Consider the following 18,514-nt stretch of genomic DNA (forward strand, 5'->3'; position numbering starts at 1 on the left):
GGGGACAATGTAATAGCAGATAATATTAATAATTATTTCTGCTCAGTATTCACTGCTGAAAGAGAGGGGAAGGGGCCACAGTTAAGTTGCAAGTATAGTCAGAAAACTGAGGGAGAGACAAGTACATTTACAGAGGAGAAAGTCCTCACAGAACTCTCAAAACTGAAAGTGGATAAATCAATGGGGCCAGATGGGATACATCCAAGGATACTAAAAGAGCTTAAAGGGGAGCTGGCAAAACCAATAACAGAATTATTCAACCAGTCACTAGCTACTGGAGTAATCCCAGAGGACTGGAAAACAGCGAATGTAGTCCCACTGCACAAAAGTGGAAGCAAGGAAGAGGTAAGCAACTATCGACCAGTGAGCCTTACATCAGTAGTAGGGAAATTGATGGAAACACTCTTAAAACAAAGAGTTGTAGAATATCTCAAAACCAGCAATTTACAGGATCCAAAACCGCATGGGTTTACTGGGGGAAGATCATGTCAAACAAATCTTATTGACTTTTTTGACTGGGTGACTAAAGTAATAGATCAAGGTGGGGCTGTAGATGTAGCTTATCTAGACTTTAGTAAAGCTTTTGACACTGTCCCACATCGCAGACTGTTAAATAAACTTGAAAGCTTGGGATTGGATTCTAAGATAGTTGAATGGATAAGAGTGTGGTTGCAGGACAGAAAACAGAGAGTTGTAGTAAACGGAGTACAGTCAAAGGAGGGAAAGGTTACAAGTGTAGTACCCCAGGGATCTGTACTTGGACCGGTGCTTTTTAATATCTTTATTGGTGATATTGCAAATGGAATTGAGGGTAAAATGTGCCTTTTTGCAGATGACACAAAGGTATGCAACAGGGTAGACACACCAGGAGGGGTAAAACAAATGATTGAGGATCTAGGCAGATTAGAGAAATGGTCAAGAGAATGGCAACTACAGTTTAATGCCAAAAAATGCAAAATCATGCACTTGGGTCTCAGAAATCCAAAGACTCAATATAGTATAAATGGCACTATAATGGAAACTACTGAGGAAGAGAGGGATCTAGGTGTCACTATTTCAGGGGACTTAAAAGCAGGTAGGCAATGTAACAAAGCAATGAAGAAGGCAAGTCAGATGCTTGGTTGCATAGGGAGAGGTATCAGCAGTAGAAAGAAAGAAGTAATAATGCCACTGTATAGGTCATTGGTACGACCTCACCTAGAGTATTGTGTTCAGTTCTGGAGGCCATATCTCCAGAAGGATATAAATACATTAGAGACTGTACAAAGAAGAGCAACTAAAATGGTGCATGGCCTACATCACAAAACGTACCAGGAAAGACTAAAAGATCTTAATATGTATACTTTAGAGCAGAGAAGGGAAAGGGGGGACATGATAGAAACTTTCAAATATATCAAGGGTTTTAACAAGGTACAGGTGGGAGACATTCTTCACAGGAAGAGGAGCAGCAGAACACGAGGACATGCACTGACACTAGAGGGAGGAAGGTACAGGTGGGAGACATTCTTCACAGGAAGAGGAGCAGCAGAACACGAGGACATGCACTGACACTAGAGGGAGGAAGGTACAGGTGGGAGACATTCTTCACAGGAAGAGGATCAGCAGAACACGAGGACATGCACTGACACTAGGGGGGGAGGAAGGTACAGGTGGGAGACATTCTTCACAGGAAGAGGAGCAGCAGAACACGAGGACATGCACTGACACTAGAGGGAGGAAGGTACAGGTGGGAGACATTCTTCACAGGAAGAGGAGCAGCAGAACACGAGGACATGCACTGACACTAGAGGGAGGAAGGTACAGGTGGGAGACATTAGTCACAGGAAGAGGAGCAGCAGAACACGAGGACATGCACTGAAACTAGAGGGAGGAAGGTACAGGTGGGAGACATTCTTCACAGGAAGAGGAGCAACAGAACACGAGGACATGCACTGACACTAGAGGGAGGAAGGTACAGGTGGGAGACATTCTTCAGAGGAAGAGGAGCAGCAGAACACGAGGACATGCACTGACACTGGGGGGAGGAAGGTACAGGTGGGAGATATTAGTCACAGGAAGAGGAGCAGAAGAACACGAGGACATGCACTGACACTGGAGGGAGGAAGGTACAGGTGGGAGACATTAGACACAGGAAGAGGAGCAGCAGAACACGAGGACATGCACTGACACTAGGGGGAGGAAGGTACAGGTGGGAGACATTCTTCACAGGAAGAGGAGCAGCAGAACACGAGGACATGCACTGACACTAGAGGGAGGAAGGTACAGGTGGGAGACATTCTTCACAGGAAGAGGAGCAGCAGAACACGAGGACATACACTGACACTAGAGGGAGGAAGATTCAGGGGAAATGTGAGGAAGAATTACTTCACAGAAAGAGTAGTAGATAAGTGGAATAGCCTCCCAACAGAGGTGGTAGACGCAAATACAGTAGTACAATTTAAACATGCTTGGGATAAGCATATTGATATCCTTACAAAAAAATAAGGATCAAATATGGTTTGAGGTAACATGTTTAAAAAAAGGGGCAGACTAGATGGGCCAAGTGGTTCTTATCTGCCGTCAAATTCTATGTTTCTATGTTTACAGTCACAATTACAGTCTTCCTTGGCTCCTTGGTGAGTGGGATCCGTGGCTTTCAGTGCAACGTGGGGCCCCTACCTATGTTTTGCAATGGGGCCTAGCAGCCTCATCTTCCAAATGAAATTGAATCCAAATATGTTAGGAGCTATACTGTGCAGCTGAGCGTATAGGAAAAGACAGGATGATTCATTGCATGATAATTACATATTGTGCAAGTCAAGATAATCACGCGATCTCAGGTGTGAGATATATCCATAGGCGAATCTAGGGGGTGGTCCGGGGGTGCACAGGACCACCCATTAGCCCATTTTGTAGCTGAGGAATAGGGCTTTCCAACAAGCCCAGCCCCGTGTCTCTAGCCCCCTGGGAACAGGAGATACGGACAGGCAAAGCTGGAACGTTTTCCCTATAGGATAACAGGGGACCCGCTAATTCCGACCCCACCCAGTTCAATGGCTGCCAGTTCCCCCTTCGGCATCACTGAAGCTCGAGGTTGATCTCAGTCTAACATAAATCGCTGGGCCTTCAATCTGATACGAGGCTGGATCCATATGGGTTAATTGTTTCCAGGGATATTGAGGTTAAACCGTTTTTTTTTTTTTTTTTCATTTCTTAAATGTAATTTCATGACTGTTTATGTTCTTTGAGGGCAGATTTCTCTGGAACCAAACAGCTCAGTTTCACGGGACCAAAATCATTCGAAGCCAACTCAAAAGTTCTTCAATATGATACTGGTCTCATGTAAATGGGTCAGTTGGTTCCGAAGATATAGCTGGTTGGTTAAAGGGGGGTAGGGAGAGGGGAGTGGTTGTCTCTTTCCCTCACACCAGAAAATGCAGGTGTGTAAGGGGTCAGCCTGGGAATGACCTGTATGATCCTGGGACCATATTGCATTTTCTGTTGTGAAAGGGGTATTATTTTAAACAGTCGTGACCTGCAGTGCTCTGAATACAGCCGGGCAGCCCCCTGCTCTCTGCCCAGCTGTCAATGACTGCCCCCCCTGCAGCTTCCGCTCCAATTCTTCTCCCCACTTTCACCTCAGCCCGCCCCCCCCCCCCTTTTAATCATGTGGTGCCGGCGCCCGGCGTGCTCCCCCGACGTCACGCACAACAACAGCGCGCACAATATTTCCAATGTCCATTCGGCTAGAGGGGACACCAGGAGGGGAGTGGTAGCGTGCTCTGCGCTGTGCTCTGCTCCTCTCCCCATAGAAGCAGCTGCACCGCTCTCCATCTCTCCCTGCAGCCCTGCAGCAGCAGTGAAGGCTCATATAAAAATTTACAGTAAGTGGCACTTTTGGGGGCATTAAGGGATGCTACAAGTGGCGGTATGTGGGGGCATTACGCATAATGTGTGGCTTAATGTGTAAGGGGCATTACGGTGTGCAGCATCATGTGTAAGCGGCATTATGTGTGCAGCATTATGTGTAAGGGACATTATGTGTGCAGCATCATGTGTAATGGGTACTATGGTGCGTGGCATAATGTCTAATGGGTACTATGGTGTGCGGCATCATGTCTAATGGGTACTATGGTGTGCGGCATCATGTGTAATGGGTACTATGGTGTGCGGCATCATGTGTAATGGGTTCTATGGTGTGCGGCATCATGTGTAATGGGTACTATGGTGCCATCAAGCAAGAACCCCCTAGCACTGAGCACGAAGGTAAGCAGCACTTATGTGGCAAATATGTAATGGGCATTATGGTTTGTTATATAGTATGTAATGGGCATTATAGTGTGTGGCCTTATGTGTAATTGGCATTACGGCGTGTGGCTTTATGTGTAATGGGTATTACGGAGTTTGCTAAAATGTGTAATGGGCATTACTGTGTATGGTGTAAAGTGTAATATCACACCCCTTTTTGTGATACCACGCCTCCTTCCCATGAGGCCACGTCTCCTTCCCATGAGGCTACACCCCCTTTTTGCAGCGCGGCTACGCCGCGCAAAGGTCCCCCTGTTTTTGTGTTTAGATCTGGGACCACCCATTACCATAATTCTAGATTCGCCTATGGATATATCACCAATATATTCCTAGACAGATCATACAGTCACCTTGTCATTCATAAGCTGGTGGTTCAGCGGCGTCCACGTGCTCATTTTTGTTTGAAGTTTCGCTCCATCTGCGTTCTTCGGCGGTGCAAACGCCATGTCTTCAAATTTTACTAAATTCTGGGGGAGCGAAAAACAAGCAATCACTACATCATTCTCTCACCTCTGTGAATGTGAGTTCATGCGTGTTTACCCTGGCGACTCACGCATGCAGCCTTCACGTGTACACAGAGCCCAGTTTACTTTGGTTTTGTTCACACAAAAATGGAATTTTACCTTGTGGCCCCCGGCTCCCCTTCCAGGCTCGCTGGGCGGCTGCGGCAGTGGAGGCCATTTGTCAATGGGGGCATGTTTAGACTAATTATGACACAGGAGATTATTCATTTGTTTCCCTAAAATTTAAACATTTGCAAATGTCTTCAAAAGAACCAAGTGAGAAAGGATGGCGTGCAGTACAAATACGGCAAATCCCCGATGACAGAGCGCGGTGACAGTGACATCAGCCAGCATGCGGGAAATATGTCTTATTTGTGTAAGAGCGGGGCTCAAGTGCTGAGAAAGGCAACAGCTAAATCTACACGGATCCAGTGACTGCGGGAGGGAACAGCGACATTCATTCAGCCACACGAAGCAAAGAACGTAATTACAGCCATAGCCACTTACAGTTCCACCAAACGGACTGTGCATATAGGGCCTAATTCAGGCCTGGTCGCAGGGCACATTTTGTTCACAAATTGACAAAACCATGCTGCACTGCAGGTGGGGTAGATGTAACGTACAAAGAGAGTTAGATTTGGGGGAGTTAAATACTGGCTGCTTTATTCTTATACAGAAATTTAGATTTCAGTTTGAACACACCCCCACCCAAATCTAACACTCTCTGCACCTGTTACATCTGCCCCTCCTGCAGTGCAGTACGTTTTTGTCCATATGCAAACAAAACAAACAATTCTGAATTAGGCCCATTATAACACACATTCCCCTTATACTGAAGTATTTATGTATTTTTTTTAAAACTTTATGTATATCAGGGATAATAGATCAGAAACCCTGATCCCGCCCCCTTCCACCGTGAATTTTGCAGTCTGGATGATTATTGGTGCAATTCGCAGTGAAATGATTCGTTGTCATAGTTAGCAATGCCATAGCAAAGGCTGAAGTTCCCCCTACATTAGGCCGACTTGTCTAAAGGACAAGTCGGACCTAATTTGCTCTGAGCTCACATGGCAACGTAGTATGAATATGGAAGGACAGTAGCAAAACTTACCCTAAAAATTATAATAAGAGATAGTATCCAAAATTTCTTAGAACAGGAGATAGTGATAAGTAAGGCTCAGCATGGGTTCGTCAAAAATAGATCATGTCAGACTAATTTAATTAGCTTCTATGAGGAAGTCAGCAGGGGGCTGGATTTAGGAAAATCTGTTGATCTAATACTGCTTGATTTCGCTAAAGCTGTTGACACGGTGCCTCATAAAAGGTTATTAATGAAACTGGGTAATTTAGGGTTAGGAGATAACATTTGTAATTGGATTAAAAATTGGTTGCACAATCGGGGACACAGAGTGGTGATAAATGGGATACATTCCAGCTGGGATAAGGTCCAAAGTGGAGTCCCGCAAAGATCAATATTGGGACCCACCTTGTTTAATATGTTCATTATTGATATTGGAAGTGACATAGTGAGTAAAATTGCAAAATTTGCAGTCGACACGAAATTGAGTAAGGAAATGAATTCAGGAGAGGATGTGGAAACACTACAAAGTGACTTAAAAAAACTTGAAAGGTGGAAAATGAAGTTTAACGTTGAAAAATGTAAAGTAATTCATTATGGGAACAAAAATGAACATGCTACTTATAGGCTGAATGGAGTTATTACAGGAAATTCTGCTGTAGAGAAGGACTTGGGGGTCATCATAAATGAAAAATTGGGTAATAGTACAGCTATATATATATATATATATATATATATATATATATATATAATTGGGTATAGCTAATAAAGGTCTTGAATCACTAGAATACAAAGATCGGTTAACCAGGCTGAATATGTTTTCACTGGAGAAACGGAGGCTGAGAGGTGATATGATTTCGTATGTTCAGATACAGGATTGGGAATCATATGGAACTGGGAGATGATTGGTCACTAACAGGCCTATACTTAGGACACGCGGGCATGTACTGAGGCTCGAGGAAAATAAATTCCGTAATGAATTAAGAAGAGGATTCTTCACCATTAGAGCAGTAACATTCAGGAACTCATTGGCGGTGGGGTGGTTACAGCAACTACTGTTAATTAATTTAAATCAAAACTGGCCACTAAGGGAATCCTATAGATATGATTTACTCACGTCAGTAGTTACAAGTCAGATAGGTTGAACTCAATGGACCAACGACTTTTTTCAGCCTTAATTACTATGTTACTCTCTCTCCCCAGCACCATCATTATCCCCAGCACTCTCTCCCCAGCACCCTCTCTCTAACTAGCACTCTTATTCTCCCCAGCACCCTCTCTCCAGCACTCTCTCTCTACCTAGAACCCTCATTCACCCCAGCACCATCACTCTCCCCAGCACGCTCTCTCTCTCCACCACTCTATCTCTCCCCAGCACCCTTTCTATCCAAAGCACTCTCTCCCCAGCACCCTCTCTCTTTCCAGCACCCTCTCTACTCAAAGCACTCTCTCCCCAGCACCCTCTCTCTCTCCACCACTCAATCTCTCCCCAGCACCCTCTCTCTCCCTAGCACCCTCTCTCTCTCCCCAAAACCCTCTTTCTCCCCAGCGCTTTCTTACTCCAGCACCCTCTCTGTCCCCAGCACCCTATCTCACCCCAGCACCCTTATTCACCATAGCACCCTCTCTCTCCACAGCACCCTCTCTCTCCCCAGATCTACTGGAGTGAGTGAGGGTGCTGGGAAAAGAAAACGTGCTGGGGAGAGAGCAGGTGCTGAAGAGAGAGGATGCTGGGGAGAGAGAGGGTGCTGGGGAGGTGGCTGGGGAGAGAGGGTGCTGGAGAGGTAGCTGGGGAGAGAGAGGATGCTGGGGAGAGAGAGGGTGCTGAGGAGAGAGAGGGTGCTGGGGAGAGAGCAGGTGCTGGAGAAAGAGGATGCTGGGGAGGTATCTGGGGATAGAGAGGGTGCTAGGGAGAGAGAGGGTGCTAGGGAGAGAGAGGGTGCTTGGGAGAGAGGGTGCTGGGGAGAGAGCAGGTGCTGGAGAAAGAGGATGCTGGGGAGGTATCTGGGGATAGAGAGGGTGCTAGGGAGAGCGAGGGTGCTAGGGAGAGAGAGGGTGCTTGGGAGAGAGCAGGTGCTGGAGAAAGAGGATGCTGGGGAAGTATCTGGGGATAGAGAGGGTGCTAGGGAGAGAGAGGGTGCTAGGGAGAGAGAGGGTGCTTGGGAGAGAGGGTGCTGGGGAGAGAGCAGGTGCTGGAGAAAGAGGATGCTGGGGAAGTATCTGGGGATAGAGAGGGTGCTAGGGAGAGAGAGGGTGCTAGGGAGAGAGAGGGTGCTTGGGAGAGAGCAGGTGCTGGAGAAAGAGGATGCTGGGGAGGTATCTGGGGATAGAGAGGGTGCTAGGGAGAGAGAGGGTGCTAGGGAGAGAGAGGGTGCTTGGGAGAGAGCAGGTGCTGGAGAAAGAGGGTGCTGGGGAAGTATCTGGGGATAGAGAGGGTGCTAGGGTAAGAGAGAGGGGGCTAGGGAGATAGAGGGTGCTTGGGAAAGAGAGGGTGCTGGGGAGAGAGCAGGTGCTGGAGAAAGAGGATGCTGGGGAGGTATCTGGGGATAGAGAGGGTGCTAGGGAGAGAGAGGGTGCTAGGGAGAGAGAGGGTGCTTGGGAGAGAGCAGGTGCTGGAGAAAGAGGGTGCTGGGGAGGTTGCTGGGGAGAGAGAGGGTGCTGAGGAGAGAAAGGGTGCTGGGGACAGTGAGGGTGCTGGGGAGACAGTGCTGGGGACAGTGAGGGTGCTGGGGAGACAGTGCTGGGGAGAGAGAGGGAGCTGGGGAGAGAGAGGGTGCTGGCGAGAGAGCAGGTGATGGAGAGAGAGGGGGTGCTGGGGAGCGAGAGGATGCTGGGAAGTGCCCCCTAACCACTCCCCTCCCCTACACTCGTGGTGACAGGGTCACACTCCCGCTCCCTCCTTGCACGTGTAAATAAAAGTCAGTTTTCACTTGGCGACCATCAAATGATTTCTCCTGCTAGCGGAGGCATGTGAGGGGATGTGTTCTCGTACACATCCCTTTATATGGTATCCAGAGGATTCAGTGGTGGGGGGAGCGGGCAGGGCAAGGCCGCTCTGAATCCCGACCACCGCAATGCCGGCAATTTCTCCCTTTATGGGTGTCCACGACACCCATAGAGGGAGAATAAAATAGTGTGCCGAGCATAGTGAGGCACCGGGCCCGCTGCGTGGCAAGCGCAACGAGCCCGCAAGGGGGGGGGGGTCCACAGCTCCCCTTGTCAGTATTTCGACCGCCGGGATTTCGTACTGAATCCTTTCTTATATAGCGCAGCATATTCAATTCATTACAACATCAGTGAGACCCTGAGACGGAGCCCAGATCCATGACCCTGGGGCAAAAGGCAAAGCTGGGGTAATTTACGGAGCGTTCCGGCTGTGGGGCCCCCATTTTTTGGGGGGTTGGCTGAGCCAGGCGGTGCCGCCACAAGTGTCATCCTAGCCTGGCCTACTGTTAACTATGGTTAACCTGTGCCAACCTGTGCCACCTTGGCTGCCCACATGTTCTAGCTGTATAGAAGCAATGCATGTATCCTGTCCTGGGGGGCTGCCTACACCACTGCTAGCACTGGGCAACATGCTGGGATTTGTAGTGCCACACCAGCTGGAGGAGCCGGCCACAGGATAAGACAGTAACACACATACACAATATACAGGGTACATGGATACGCTGTTGCCCAGCACAGGGTACCTGCCTGCCTGCCGCAGCACCGGAGACCCGGATGACGGATGACCCGCAGCACCGGAACACGGCCGCTTGCTTCGTCGCTATGGAAACTACACCAGGTTGGTTTCTCCCTTCTGCCAATCACCCAGCTCTCTGCCACGCCCTCCGCCCCGAAAACCCATCCCCTCCTCGCCCTCCTGCCAATCACCTGTCATATGACCACGCCCGTCAACCCCGAAACCCCTACCCACCCCGCCCTCCTGCCAATCACCGAACATGTAACCACACCCCCCTCCTCCCTCCCCTCGCTGGTTGTCGTAGCGACCGTTCCTACGCCGCCTGACGGTAGGCAGGCGTGGTCTAGCGTCTTCTGTGAATGGAACGGGGCCGGGCTGCCGTGTGTGGGGGGCGTGGCCTGTAGTAGCGCTGGCAGCCAGCGGCATGAGGGCTGGTTCTGTGAGTGGGCGGGGCCTGCATGTGAGGGGGCGGGGATATAGTGTGCCCCCAGCAGCCTAGTGAGTGCCGCAGCGGCTGCAGAAGAGCTGCCCGAGCATTATACACCCAGCTGTCCGTGTGGCTGCACTGCTGCTGCTGTGAGCCGGTGAGTACGGGGGTCCCCCCTGTCACGTGTGCGGGCATGACCACTGCCCTCATCATCACCACCATCATTATATTATTATCATTATTATGGGCTGCATGATTGCATGTGTCACCTCTAGGTCCTCAGCAGCATATTACTGCATGTCAGTGCCTAATTCCTATATATATATATATATATATATATATATATATATATATATATATATATATATATATTACACATCACAGTGCATTATTAATATTTTCAGTACTGCTGATGTGCATGGCACTGTGCACTATGGTTACAGACCTATTATTTATTAACGACTTATATGGCGCCAGCATGTTGTGTTGCGCTTTGCAATTGTTAATAAGATACAACCATGCTGGGTAATAAGAGGTCAGAGGGCCCTGCTCGCCCGCTCCATACATCCATACATTTATTATCTATGGAAATCTGCTGGTGTGCTGACCTATATATATATAATGTATCTATATACAGTACAATACCATGCATGCCCTATTTATAGCTGCAGTGTATTATTCTGGTTCCTATTGCTGCTAGTGTTCTATCTCTGGGCCTCCTGTGCAGATATCAGCCCGTGCTATGTGTGTCGTGGTTGTGTATTGGTCAGTGATAGTAAATATATATATATATATATTGATAGTATTGGTAGCACAGTGTGATTACGGCGTTGGTCAGTGCTGCTATTACTGTGTGTGGTGTGGATGTGAAAGGGAAAGTGAGGGTGCTGGGGAGAGAGGGTGCATCAGTCTGTGCATTGTTATGGTGGTAGAACTATCTGCCCAGTGTGTCTGGTAACAGGGCCTCACCATAGACTATATCCCAGTAGCTGGTGCTGTATGTCCATGCTGCAGCGTTGTGCGATGATGATTACAGTGCATCCTCCTGGACCAGGCCTCCTTTGTACATCTCTATTCCGGGTATCCGTCCCCTCTGGGGCTGAGGCCGCATGCATAATGCACGCATCGCTGTGTCGCTTGTCCCCGGCCAGGCAGTGCAAGGGTTACTATCCACTCTATTATTACTACCCGATGGATAATCCCAGATCATTAGCATATTAAGGCTTGTCGTCAGGTATTATCCTAAGCCTATTATATATCCGCATCATTGTCCGGTCATGTTGTCCTTGTCATCCGCGTTCTGTCTGCGTTTTAGTATTTTGATTTATTATTATTGTATTTATTATTATGCGGCACTGTACAGAATATTTGATCAAGCACCTCAGCCCGTGCCCCAAAGAGCTTACACTCTAAACCATACAGGCACACTCCAGGGTTAACTCACCCGGCATGTATGTTTTTGGAGAGTAAAAATAGACTTGGCTGCCACTGGTGGTTTACAGAGGGCTCGGCCATTGTGCTCCATCACCGCACGCTTCCACCTGTCACTGAAACACGTAGGCCGCGAGGTGCCGGGGATGCCAATGTGTACACGGGGGTTAGGATGTAAGACTAGACCCCCCTGGTCTGCTGATGCCCAGGGCTCATAGAGACGTTTACATTCCCCTAGGTATTTGTTACTGGCGTGTCATTATGCATGCACAGTGTAGCGCAGGACATCCATGTGCCATGCTCAGCTACGCCACACCTGTGCGCAACTTTTGGGCACCTAAAATGGTGTTAATACATGAAGTGATTCATTATTCGGTCAGCACCACACCATGTGCCACGTGGCGAAACTCATCAAGACTGGCAGGCAGACGCAAGTTGCAGAATTTGATTTGGGCACGACGTGCTTGTTTCCTTTGGTACGCGTGCATCACGATAGACATGATGAATGTCGACATGTTCAGGGATGACATTCATGCCGACCCTGTTGACATTCTCATCCCGACACGAGGACTGTTGACTAGATGATTGCCAACAAGTCATGCCACCCCCAACAGGCGCTGCCGTGTTGCAGGCGATCGTGGGCAGTTGGTTGGGTATGGCAGTGGGTACAGCCCCAAAATTACTACAATAATCTATTATAATCCTCCTGATTTATTATAATCCTCCTCATTTTTTGGGGGGGATTTTTTTTATTTTTAACTTTTTCATCCATGCGGACTCCAGTTGGGAGCGGTTAGGTGTACAGGGCGCGGCGGTAGTGGAGTTAGGCACCCGGCTCGAAGCATGGCGATCGCAGCGGGCTATGTGAGGGGATGCGCAACACTAATTCGAGGTCCACGTGTTCAAGTGTCGACATTGACGCCAAGAAAAGGTGTCGACTGTATGCGTGTGTTGACCTGTTCCCAGGGTGGACATTGTTCATGTTGACCTTTTAGGGTCAACCCAGATATTGTCAACCTAATATACCAGATTCAGACAAAAGATGGCCGATCGACGTGCGCCACCGTTCTTCTGACGTGCTGGGATGCAATGACACAAGATTGCTTCATCATGCCCCCCCTTACCCTTTCCCGCACATACCCCAGATCTCCATGTCTGGGATCTCTCTGCAGACCATGTCCAGAAAGTAGGCCAATGGTCTGGTTGCTATGGATTACAGCACCTTTTCGTCACCGTTTCCATGTATAATTTCCATACATATCCCTTACTGAATTTTTCCAGCTAATATGGTCTAATTGTAGGATCTCCGCCCAGAAATCACACAGCGAAGATCCCATCTTTGTAAATACCATGTTGCTTGTAAATCCTCATTTGTCATCACGCTGTCTGAGATCTAAGGGGCTGCTTCATTCCATTGTATATGATCACGGTTCCCGTCGCTGTGTTTCCAGGCTGCGGCTGTTGGCTGCGAAGCAGATATTGCACGTATTATTGGACAGGAAAGCCCCAGGGCCTGAGGCACAGAGATGAGACAGAACTACCCGGCATGTCAGCTAGCCCTGTATAATCAGCCAGAGAGCACGTAGCGCATATTTCTGTGACACCGTACGCTGCCTCCTATAATATATCTATCACATGTATATTATTGTGGTTATGTGCGTTATGCCCTGTCTTCGCTGCATCTTGTAGGTCTCGCGTATTACCTTGTGTGTATAACACCCTTTACATCACTCCATCCTGTTACCTCCGGCTTATGTACTTAATCTGGCATTAAACATAATGTCAGATCCTGCTTCGCTCTGTCTGTGCCAGGCGGTTTCCGCCGTGGTGACTGATTCTGTGCCAGTGTTTTAACGGAAATATATACTTTTCCATTATTTTATTTTTTTAAATAAGTAAACAAGAAAAATAATATCCCGCTAATTTGACTCCAAATTTGCCTTAATTAGACGGTTTGCTGCATCAATTTGCAGTAACAATAACCTATATCATAGGATCATATCACTGATCTTTGGGTTTGATTATGAAGAGGGAATTTTCCTTTGCGCACCAGACTTCCTGTCAGCCAGGCGCACACTGTAGGAACTGTATATACAGCATTGCATTAAAACCTGGATTTCACGGCTTAATATAATTTGCCAATTACTGTGTATTGACTTGCGGGATCTCTGTGCAGTGTCATACTGTATAACATAGACTGGTTTTGACTCGTTGACATTTGTTTCCTGTATTTTTCCAGGTGAGAAAGATGTTCGGTCTGTTTCTCCCCACGTAAAAATGGAGACGATTATTTGGGAGTGCGGCTAGCGGCTGGAGACTGGGATCCGTTCCTCTTCAAGATGAAACACATCGTCACATGAGGCGGAAGTCCCCGTGAATCGCATCGGTTATTCTGTCTACGGAAAATGTGTCGGAAATCCCTCCAGAATCAAAGCAGGCTGAAGCCGGGGTCCCCGCGAGAGCCGTCCGCTCGGAGGACTCCGAGGCCCAGGATCTGAGAGCGTCATGGCTTCGGGTAGCTTTGACATGGCTACCTATGCGTTGTTGTGCGCCGCGTGGGTGTTTGTGGCCCTCGCTGAGCAGGCGGTGGGGCACAGTCTATTTGCATGTGAGCCCATTATACTGAGAATGTGCCAGGACCTTCCCTACAATTCCACCTTCATGCCCAATCTCCTGAACCACTACGACCAGCAGACTGCAGCTTTAGCCATGGAGGTGAGGACTGTACTTATTATATTTGCATAGAGTCTATACACACACACACACACACAGTGTAAACAATGCCTTTGTTCCTGTATCTGTAGCAGGTGACATTCATGTTAACATTGCTAGCCAGGTACCAGGATGGGCGGAGGATGGGTGTTATTGTACGTGTGTGAAAGCCAGTGACGGCTACGAAATCTGGCCTCTGTGCCTCCTCCCCTCCTGTATATGCGAGGGTTAAAGGAACTCGTTCGGTAACATTCCCCACTTTAAGGGCTGCTGACAAAACAGTTGGAGACCCCGCTGACATTTCTTTTGAAGTTGGATCATTCATTTGAATATTGTTGGTGTTTGTGGAAACTGCATTATCTGTGGTTTGTCCCAGAGACCCCGTTACAGCTCATCCTGCACCCGGCCGTATATCTGGGGGAGATGAATCAAAGTTTGGAGAAAGATAAAGTACCAGCCAATCATCTCCTAACTGGCATGTTTGAAAAATGACAGTTATGAGCTAGCACCACTAAAACCAGAAGCTGGTATATATGTAGCTTAGTTCTGCTGTTCAGGTTGGCGTCATGAGGAAAGCAGAGGATTAGGGAACCTGTCATCACTATTCGTGGTCAGTGCGGCCCGTAGGACGTAGAAGCAGGTGGCAGGAAATCGGAGCAGGCTGCACCTGCGTGTACGGCTGGGTGTGGTGGGGCAGGCTAGGTCAAGGCAGCCAATGGAAGGTGGGTTAGGCTGAGAGAACGGATCACAAGCAATGGACTTGATGTTAATAGACAGGTGTAATACTTATAGGAAAGGGCAGCCTCTAACATTGGGATTTGGGAAGCTGCGGGTCAGTGGGCCTGACTTGAGTATCCGGTCGGAGGTGATGACAGGCGTGGGGGTCTGTTTACTAATCCGGCAATTCCACGTTCTTGGGGAATGACGTATTGCGGCGGTATTACATCGTATGTATATTACATATTGGGAACAGCTTTTTTCTTGTTAGTGGATTTGTACATCTGCGGCTGCGTAGGTTTTACAACGTTCGCCAAGGTGCAAAATACCCCGATGAGGTGCTGGTTATACGTGGGCAGCATCCTGCGAAGATGACACCAAGCAACCCTGTGTTGTAACTAAGAAAATCCCAAACGCGGCTTATTATGTGTTACCCTGCAGCAGCTGCTCCCCGGACAGCGATTTATGGGCCCAGCGACAGCACCTCCGGGCTGTTTGTTATATATAAAATACACTGCACAAACCTGCACTACAGTCATTCAGCAGACAGACGGCTATACTAGTAAAAACAACATACAATTATCTTTAGGAGAATGGCATGAGAGACAGTTTAACTGTACCAGCTTTTTGTTTAATTGGTTACATCAGAATTTGCCTTTAAACCGGCTTCTACTGATTTCGGAAGCAGACTTTTTGCTGTATGCTGTTCAGACATCATGGCGGCCATTTTGTTCCTCTTGTGCATGCATATTGATGGAACTGCTAGGTTATATTGATGTGGCCCAATACACCCATACGGGTCGGGACTTAGAATCTGCGCCACGGGTCGCTTTTTCCGTTTTTTGAACCCTTTTGATAAATTTCTATTGTATCATGGGCCTATGCAGAGTAGATCATTGATCAGCGAATTGAATTCATAAATCAACCGATTATCAATTGACTCCACATGCGCACCGTAGGCATGACACATATGCACATACGCAAGCCCGAATAGCAACTGAAAATGCGTATATATTGTAAACGCAATGTGGCTGGAGGTTAACTGACAGGAAGCAGGCGTTCACGGATTGTAACCAGACGTTTTCTGTGAGTATTAGAAAAAAATGCTGGTGTGCCCAAGCGTTTTAAGGGAGGGCCTGTGACGTCAGCTCCGGCCTTGATCAGCCTGTCTCTGTTGCAGATTTGTTGCAATGATACAATGGCAAGGGTGACAGTCAAAATGTCGACATGAGCTTTTTTCAAGGTTTTTTTTTTTTTGCCTACAGGCGGTGGGAAAACAACATAGAGTGCCGAGCACAGCAAGGTACCGTGCCTGCAGCATTGCAAGCACAATAAGCCATCCGAGGAGACGTGTACATGTTGACTGTGTCGACATTCGGGACAAAAATATGTGTATCACTCATGTCGACATTTTGAATGTCGATCTTCACAATGTCGACCTAGTGCTTGTGTTGACCAATGCATGTTGACCTAAATTTGGTTGACCCAATGACGCATACCCAAAATATTTGATGCCAAATTTTGACAATATTTATTTGAGACTTGTAAAACTATTTTATTTTCTTAGCTGATTTTCAGCGCCTCCAACCTCGTTTTTACTTTAGTTTTGACGTTGGTGGATTTAGCACACCGCTACGCATCGCCGGTGAGGCATCAGATTGTAGCGTGACTGGACTGAGCGTAATTAATCGCTCTTTTTATGTTTTTCTTTGTGCCGGGTGAAGGAGTTTTCAGCTATTCCAGTAAATAAAAAACCAAGGAACCATTCATCACATTATCTGCAGTTACTTCGTCTTGGCAAATGTTTAAGGGTTTTTTATTCAATGAAATAAGACGTGATATTTTCAGATTTCTCCTATTACCATCCGAGGTTTGTTCCCCTGGCCTAGTAATGGGTTAATCCTGTCATGCCGTACCTACTCTACTCATGCCGTACAACTGACTGAAGGCGCCTTAGGGGTTGTATTTACTAAGCGGGAGAGTTTTACCTTTTTGCAGATTTAATTTCCATATTTAAAAGGGCAATATTAGTAAATGCAAAACTAGACTTGTTTAAAATTAAATATTATTGCTCTTTTAAATCTGGCACACAAAATTAGCAAAAAACGAGGGTTTCCAAAATCCTCTGCTTAATATTATTATAATTATTACACTTTTTTTTTTATAAGGCACCGCAAGCATACCTCCCAACTTTATGAGAATAGGGACACTCGCGCCCAAAAAAAGGGCATGGTGTATGTAAATGAAGGCTCAGCTTATGCAAATTAGTCCGCGCCCCCGTTTTCGGCCGCGAATAGATGCTGTGCGCATGCACACAGCGTCTATTCTGTAAGAGTGGGGGGTACTTTTGGGGCATACACACGGGCCGATATGATGGCTATTTCTAAGCGATCTGACTAGATCACTAAGAAATGACGCACGTATCGCTCTGTGTGTATACACCCCGGCAACAGCGATGCACAGTTCTTTTTTCCCAGAGAACACTGGCCATGACAGATAGCTCAGCACACATCACATCGCTTCTCGGCCCTTTGGCTAAGATCAAGTGTAGTATCTGTTCTTATCAGTGGGTATGGACCGGCCTCTGGCAGAGAATAGAGAAAGGCTGGACTGAGTAGCTGCTCTGATGGGCGTTGGGTGTGGGACCCCTCTTTTTTGCCAGGGAGTGGTGAAAAGTCTGGCTGAGTACCTTCACCTCTGCCAGTGGTAGGAGGTGTTGTTTCCGTAAACCCACTGGTAGGAGGGGGGGAGAAACACTGGGCCTAGTAGTTTGGCTCTCTTGGCAGGGTTTGTAGCCCCCAAAGGATGAGACAGCGAAAGGCTCAGTCTAGTATCCATTCCCAAGGAGCGGAGAAAGGCTGGGACTGAGTAGATGGCTCCTGTTCCAGAGGTTCGTAGCTTCTGATGGGGAGACCGCGAAAAGCCCAGCTTAGTACCTTAACCTTGGGATCGGAGAAACACTGAGACTGAGTAGATTGCTCTTCCGAGGGGGCCTCAACCGCTAAGGGAGTCAATGGAAAAGTCCAGTGGAGTACCCATTCCCATGCCAGGGGCTGGAAAGTGCCCTATGATGGGAGCAGAGAAACACTAGGTCGGACGCTGATCGGTCGGCTGCCTGGAGTCCGAGGCTCTACTGTGCCCCCGGGGAAACTCGGGGGGTGCCGAACATGCAAGGGTGATCCCAAAATCACCATGCACTAGTAAGCACTAGCACTGCGCACTTCCCTTCAGGTCGCGCTTCACGTCCTTACCTCGTCCTTTTGGATGGGGTAGGACAATTTTTCACACCCCCACCCCGGCCTTCTGGCTGGGGTCTCTTTATTTATTGATTTCTTTTCCCTCTCACGTTTGTCACTTTTCACGTTCTTTGTTTTCTGTAGATTGTCACGTTTTGGTACTTGTTTCCTATCTGGGCGCCCGTCGTGGTGATCGCGGGTACATTTATGTCTGTCCGCGACGCGACCGACGCGATGCCCGCGATTTCCCATTGAAACCCATGTTAAACATGGAAATCGCGTCGGTCGCGTCGCGGCCGGCCATAAATGTACCCGCGATGCCCACGACGCGATGCACCCGATTTCCCATAGGAATCAATGTTAAATGGCCCGACCGACGCGATTTTACTGTTAAATGCCTCAATGGACCCGATGTGGCCATAGGAATCAATGTTAAATGGG

The 18,514-nt window shown here is 47.9% G+C and overlaps 2 protein-coding genes and 1 pseudogene across 4 annotated transcripts in view; 2 read left to right on the forward strand and 1 right to left on the reverse strand.

The window, feature by feature from the left end:
• Positions 1-9,690, reverse strand: part of FBXO16 (F-box protein 16) — a 41,599-nt gene extending 31,909 nt beyond the window's left edge. Inside the window, exons 1-2 of one of the 2 annotated variants that reach the window (XM_083178835.1) lie at positions 9,562-9,690; positions 4,638-4,754 (exon numbers count right to left, since the gene is read on the reverse strand). In XM_083178835.1, coding sequence (XP_083034961.1) covers positions 4,638-4,733 — 96 coding nt within the window. In that variant the 5' untranslated portion in view covers positions 4,734-4,754; positions 9,562-9,690. Of the gene's footprint in view, positions 1-4,637; positions 4,755-9,557 lie in introns of both variants that reach the window. The other variant, XM_083178836.1, reaches the window with a different exon arrangement.
• Positions 9,691-10,003: 313 nt separating this feature from the next.
• Positions 10,004-18,514, forward strand: part of FZD3 (frizzled class receptor 3) — a 42,520-nt gene continuing 34,009 nt past the window's right edge. For both annotated transcript variants that reach the window (XM_083178837.1, XM_083178838.1), the window contains exons 1-2: positions 10,004-10,134; positions 13,648-14,123. In XM_083178837.1, coding sequence (XP_083034963.1) covers positions 13,914-14,123 — 210 coding nt within the window. In that variant the 5' untranslated portion in view covers positions 10,004-10,134; positions 13,648-13,913. The remainder of the gene's footprint in view (positions 10,135-13,647; positions 14,124-18,514) is intronic.
• Positions 17,353-17,488, forward strand: LOC146066090 (U2 spliceosomal RNA; annotated as a pseudogene).

This window comes from Crinia signifera, chromosome 3, assembly GCF_055691185.1.
Source record: "Crinia signifera chromosome 3, ASM5569118v1, whole genome shotgun sequence".
Classification (NCBI taxonomy): Eukaryota; Metazoa; Chordata; class Amphibia; order Anura; family Myobatrachidae; genus Crinia; species Crinia signifera.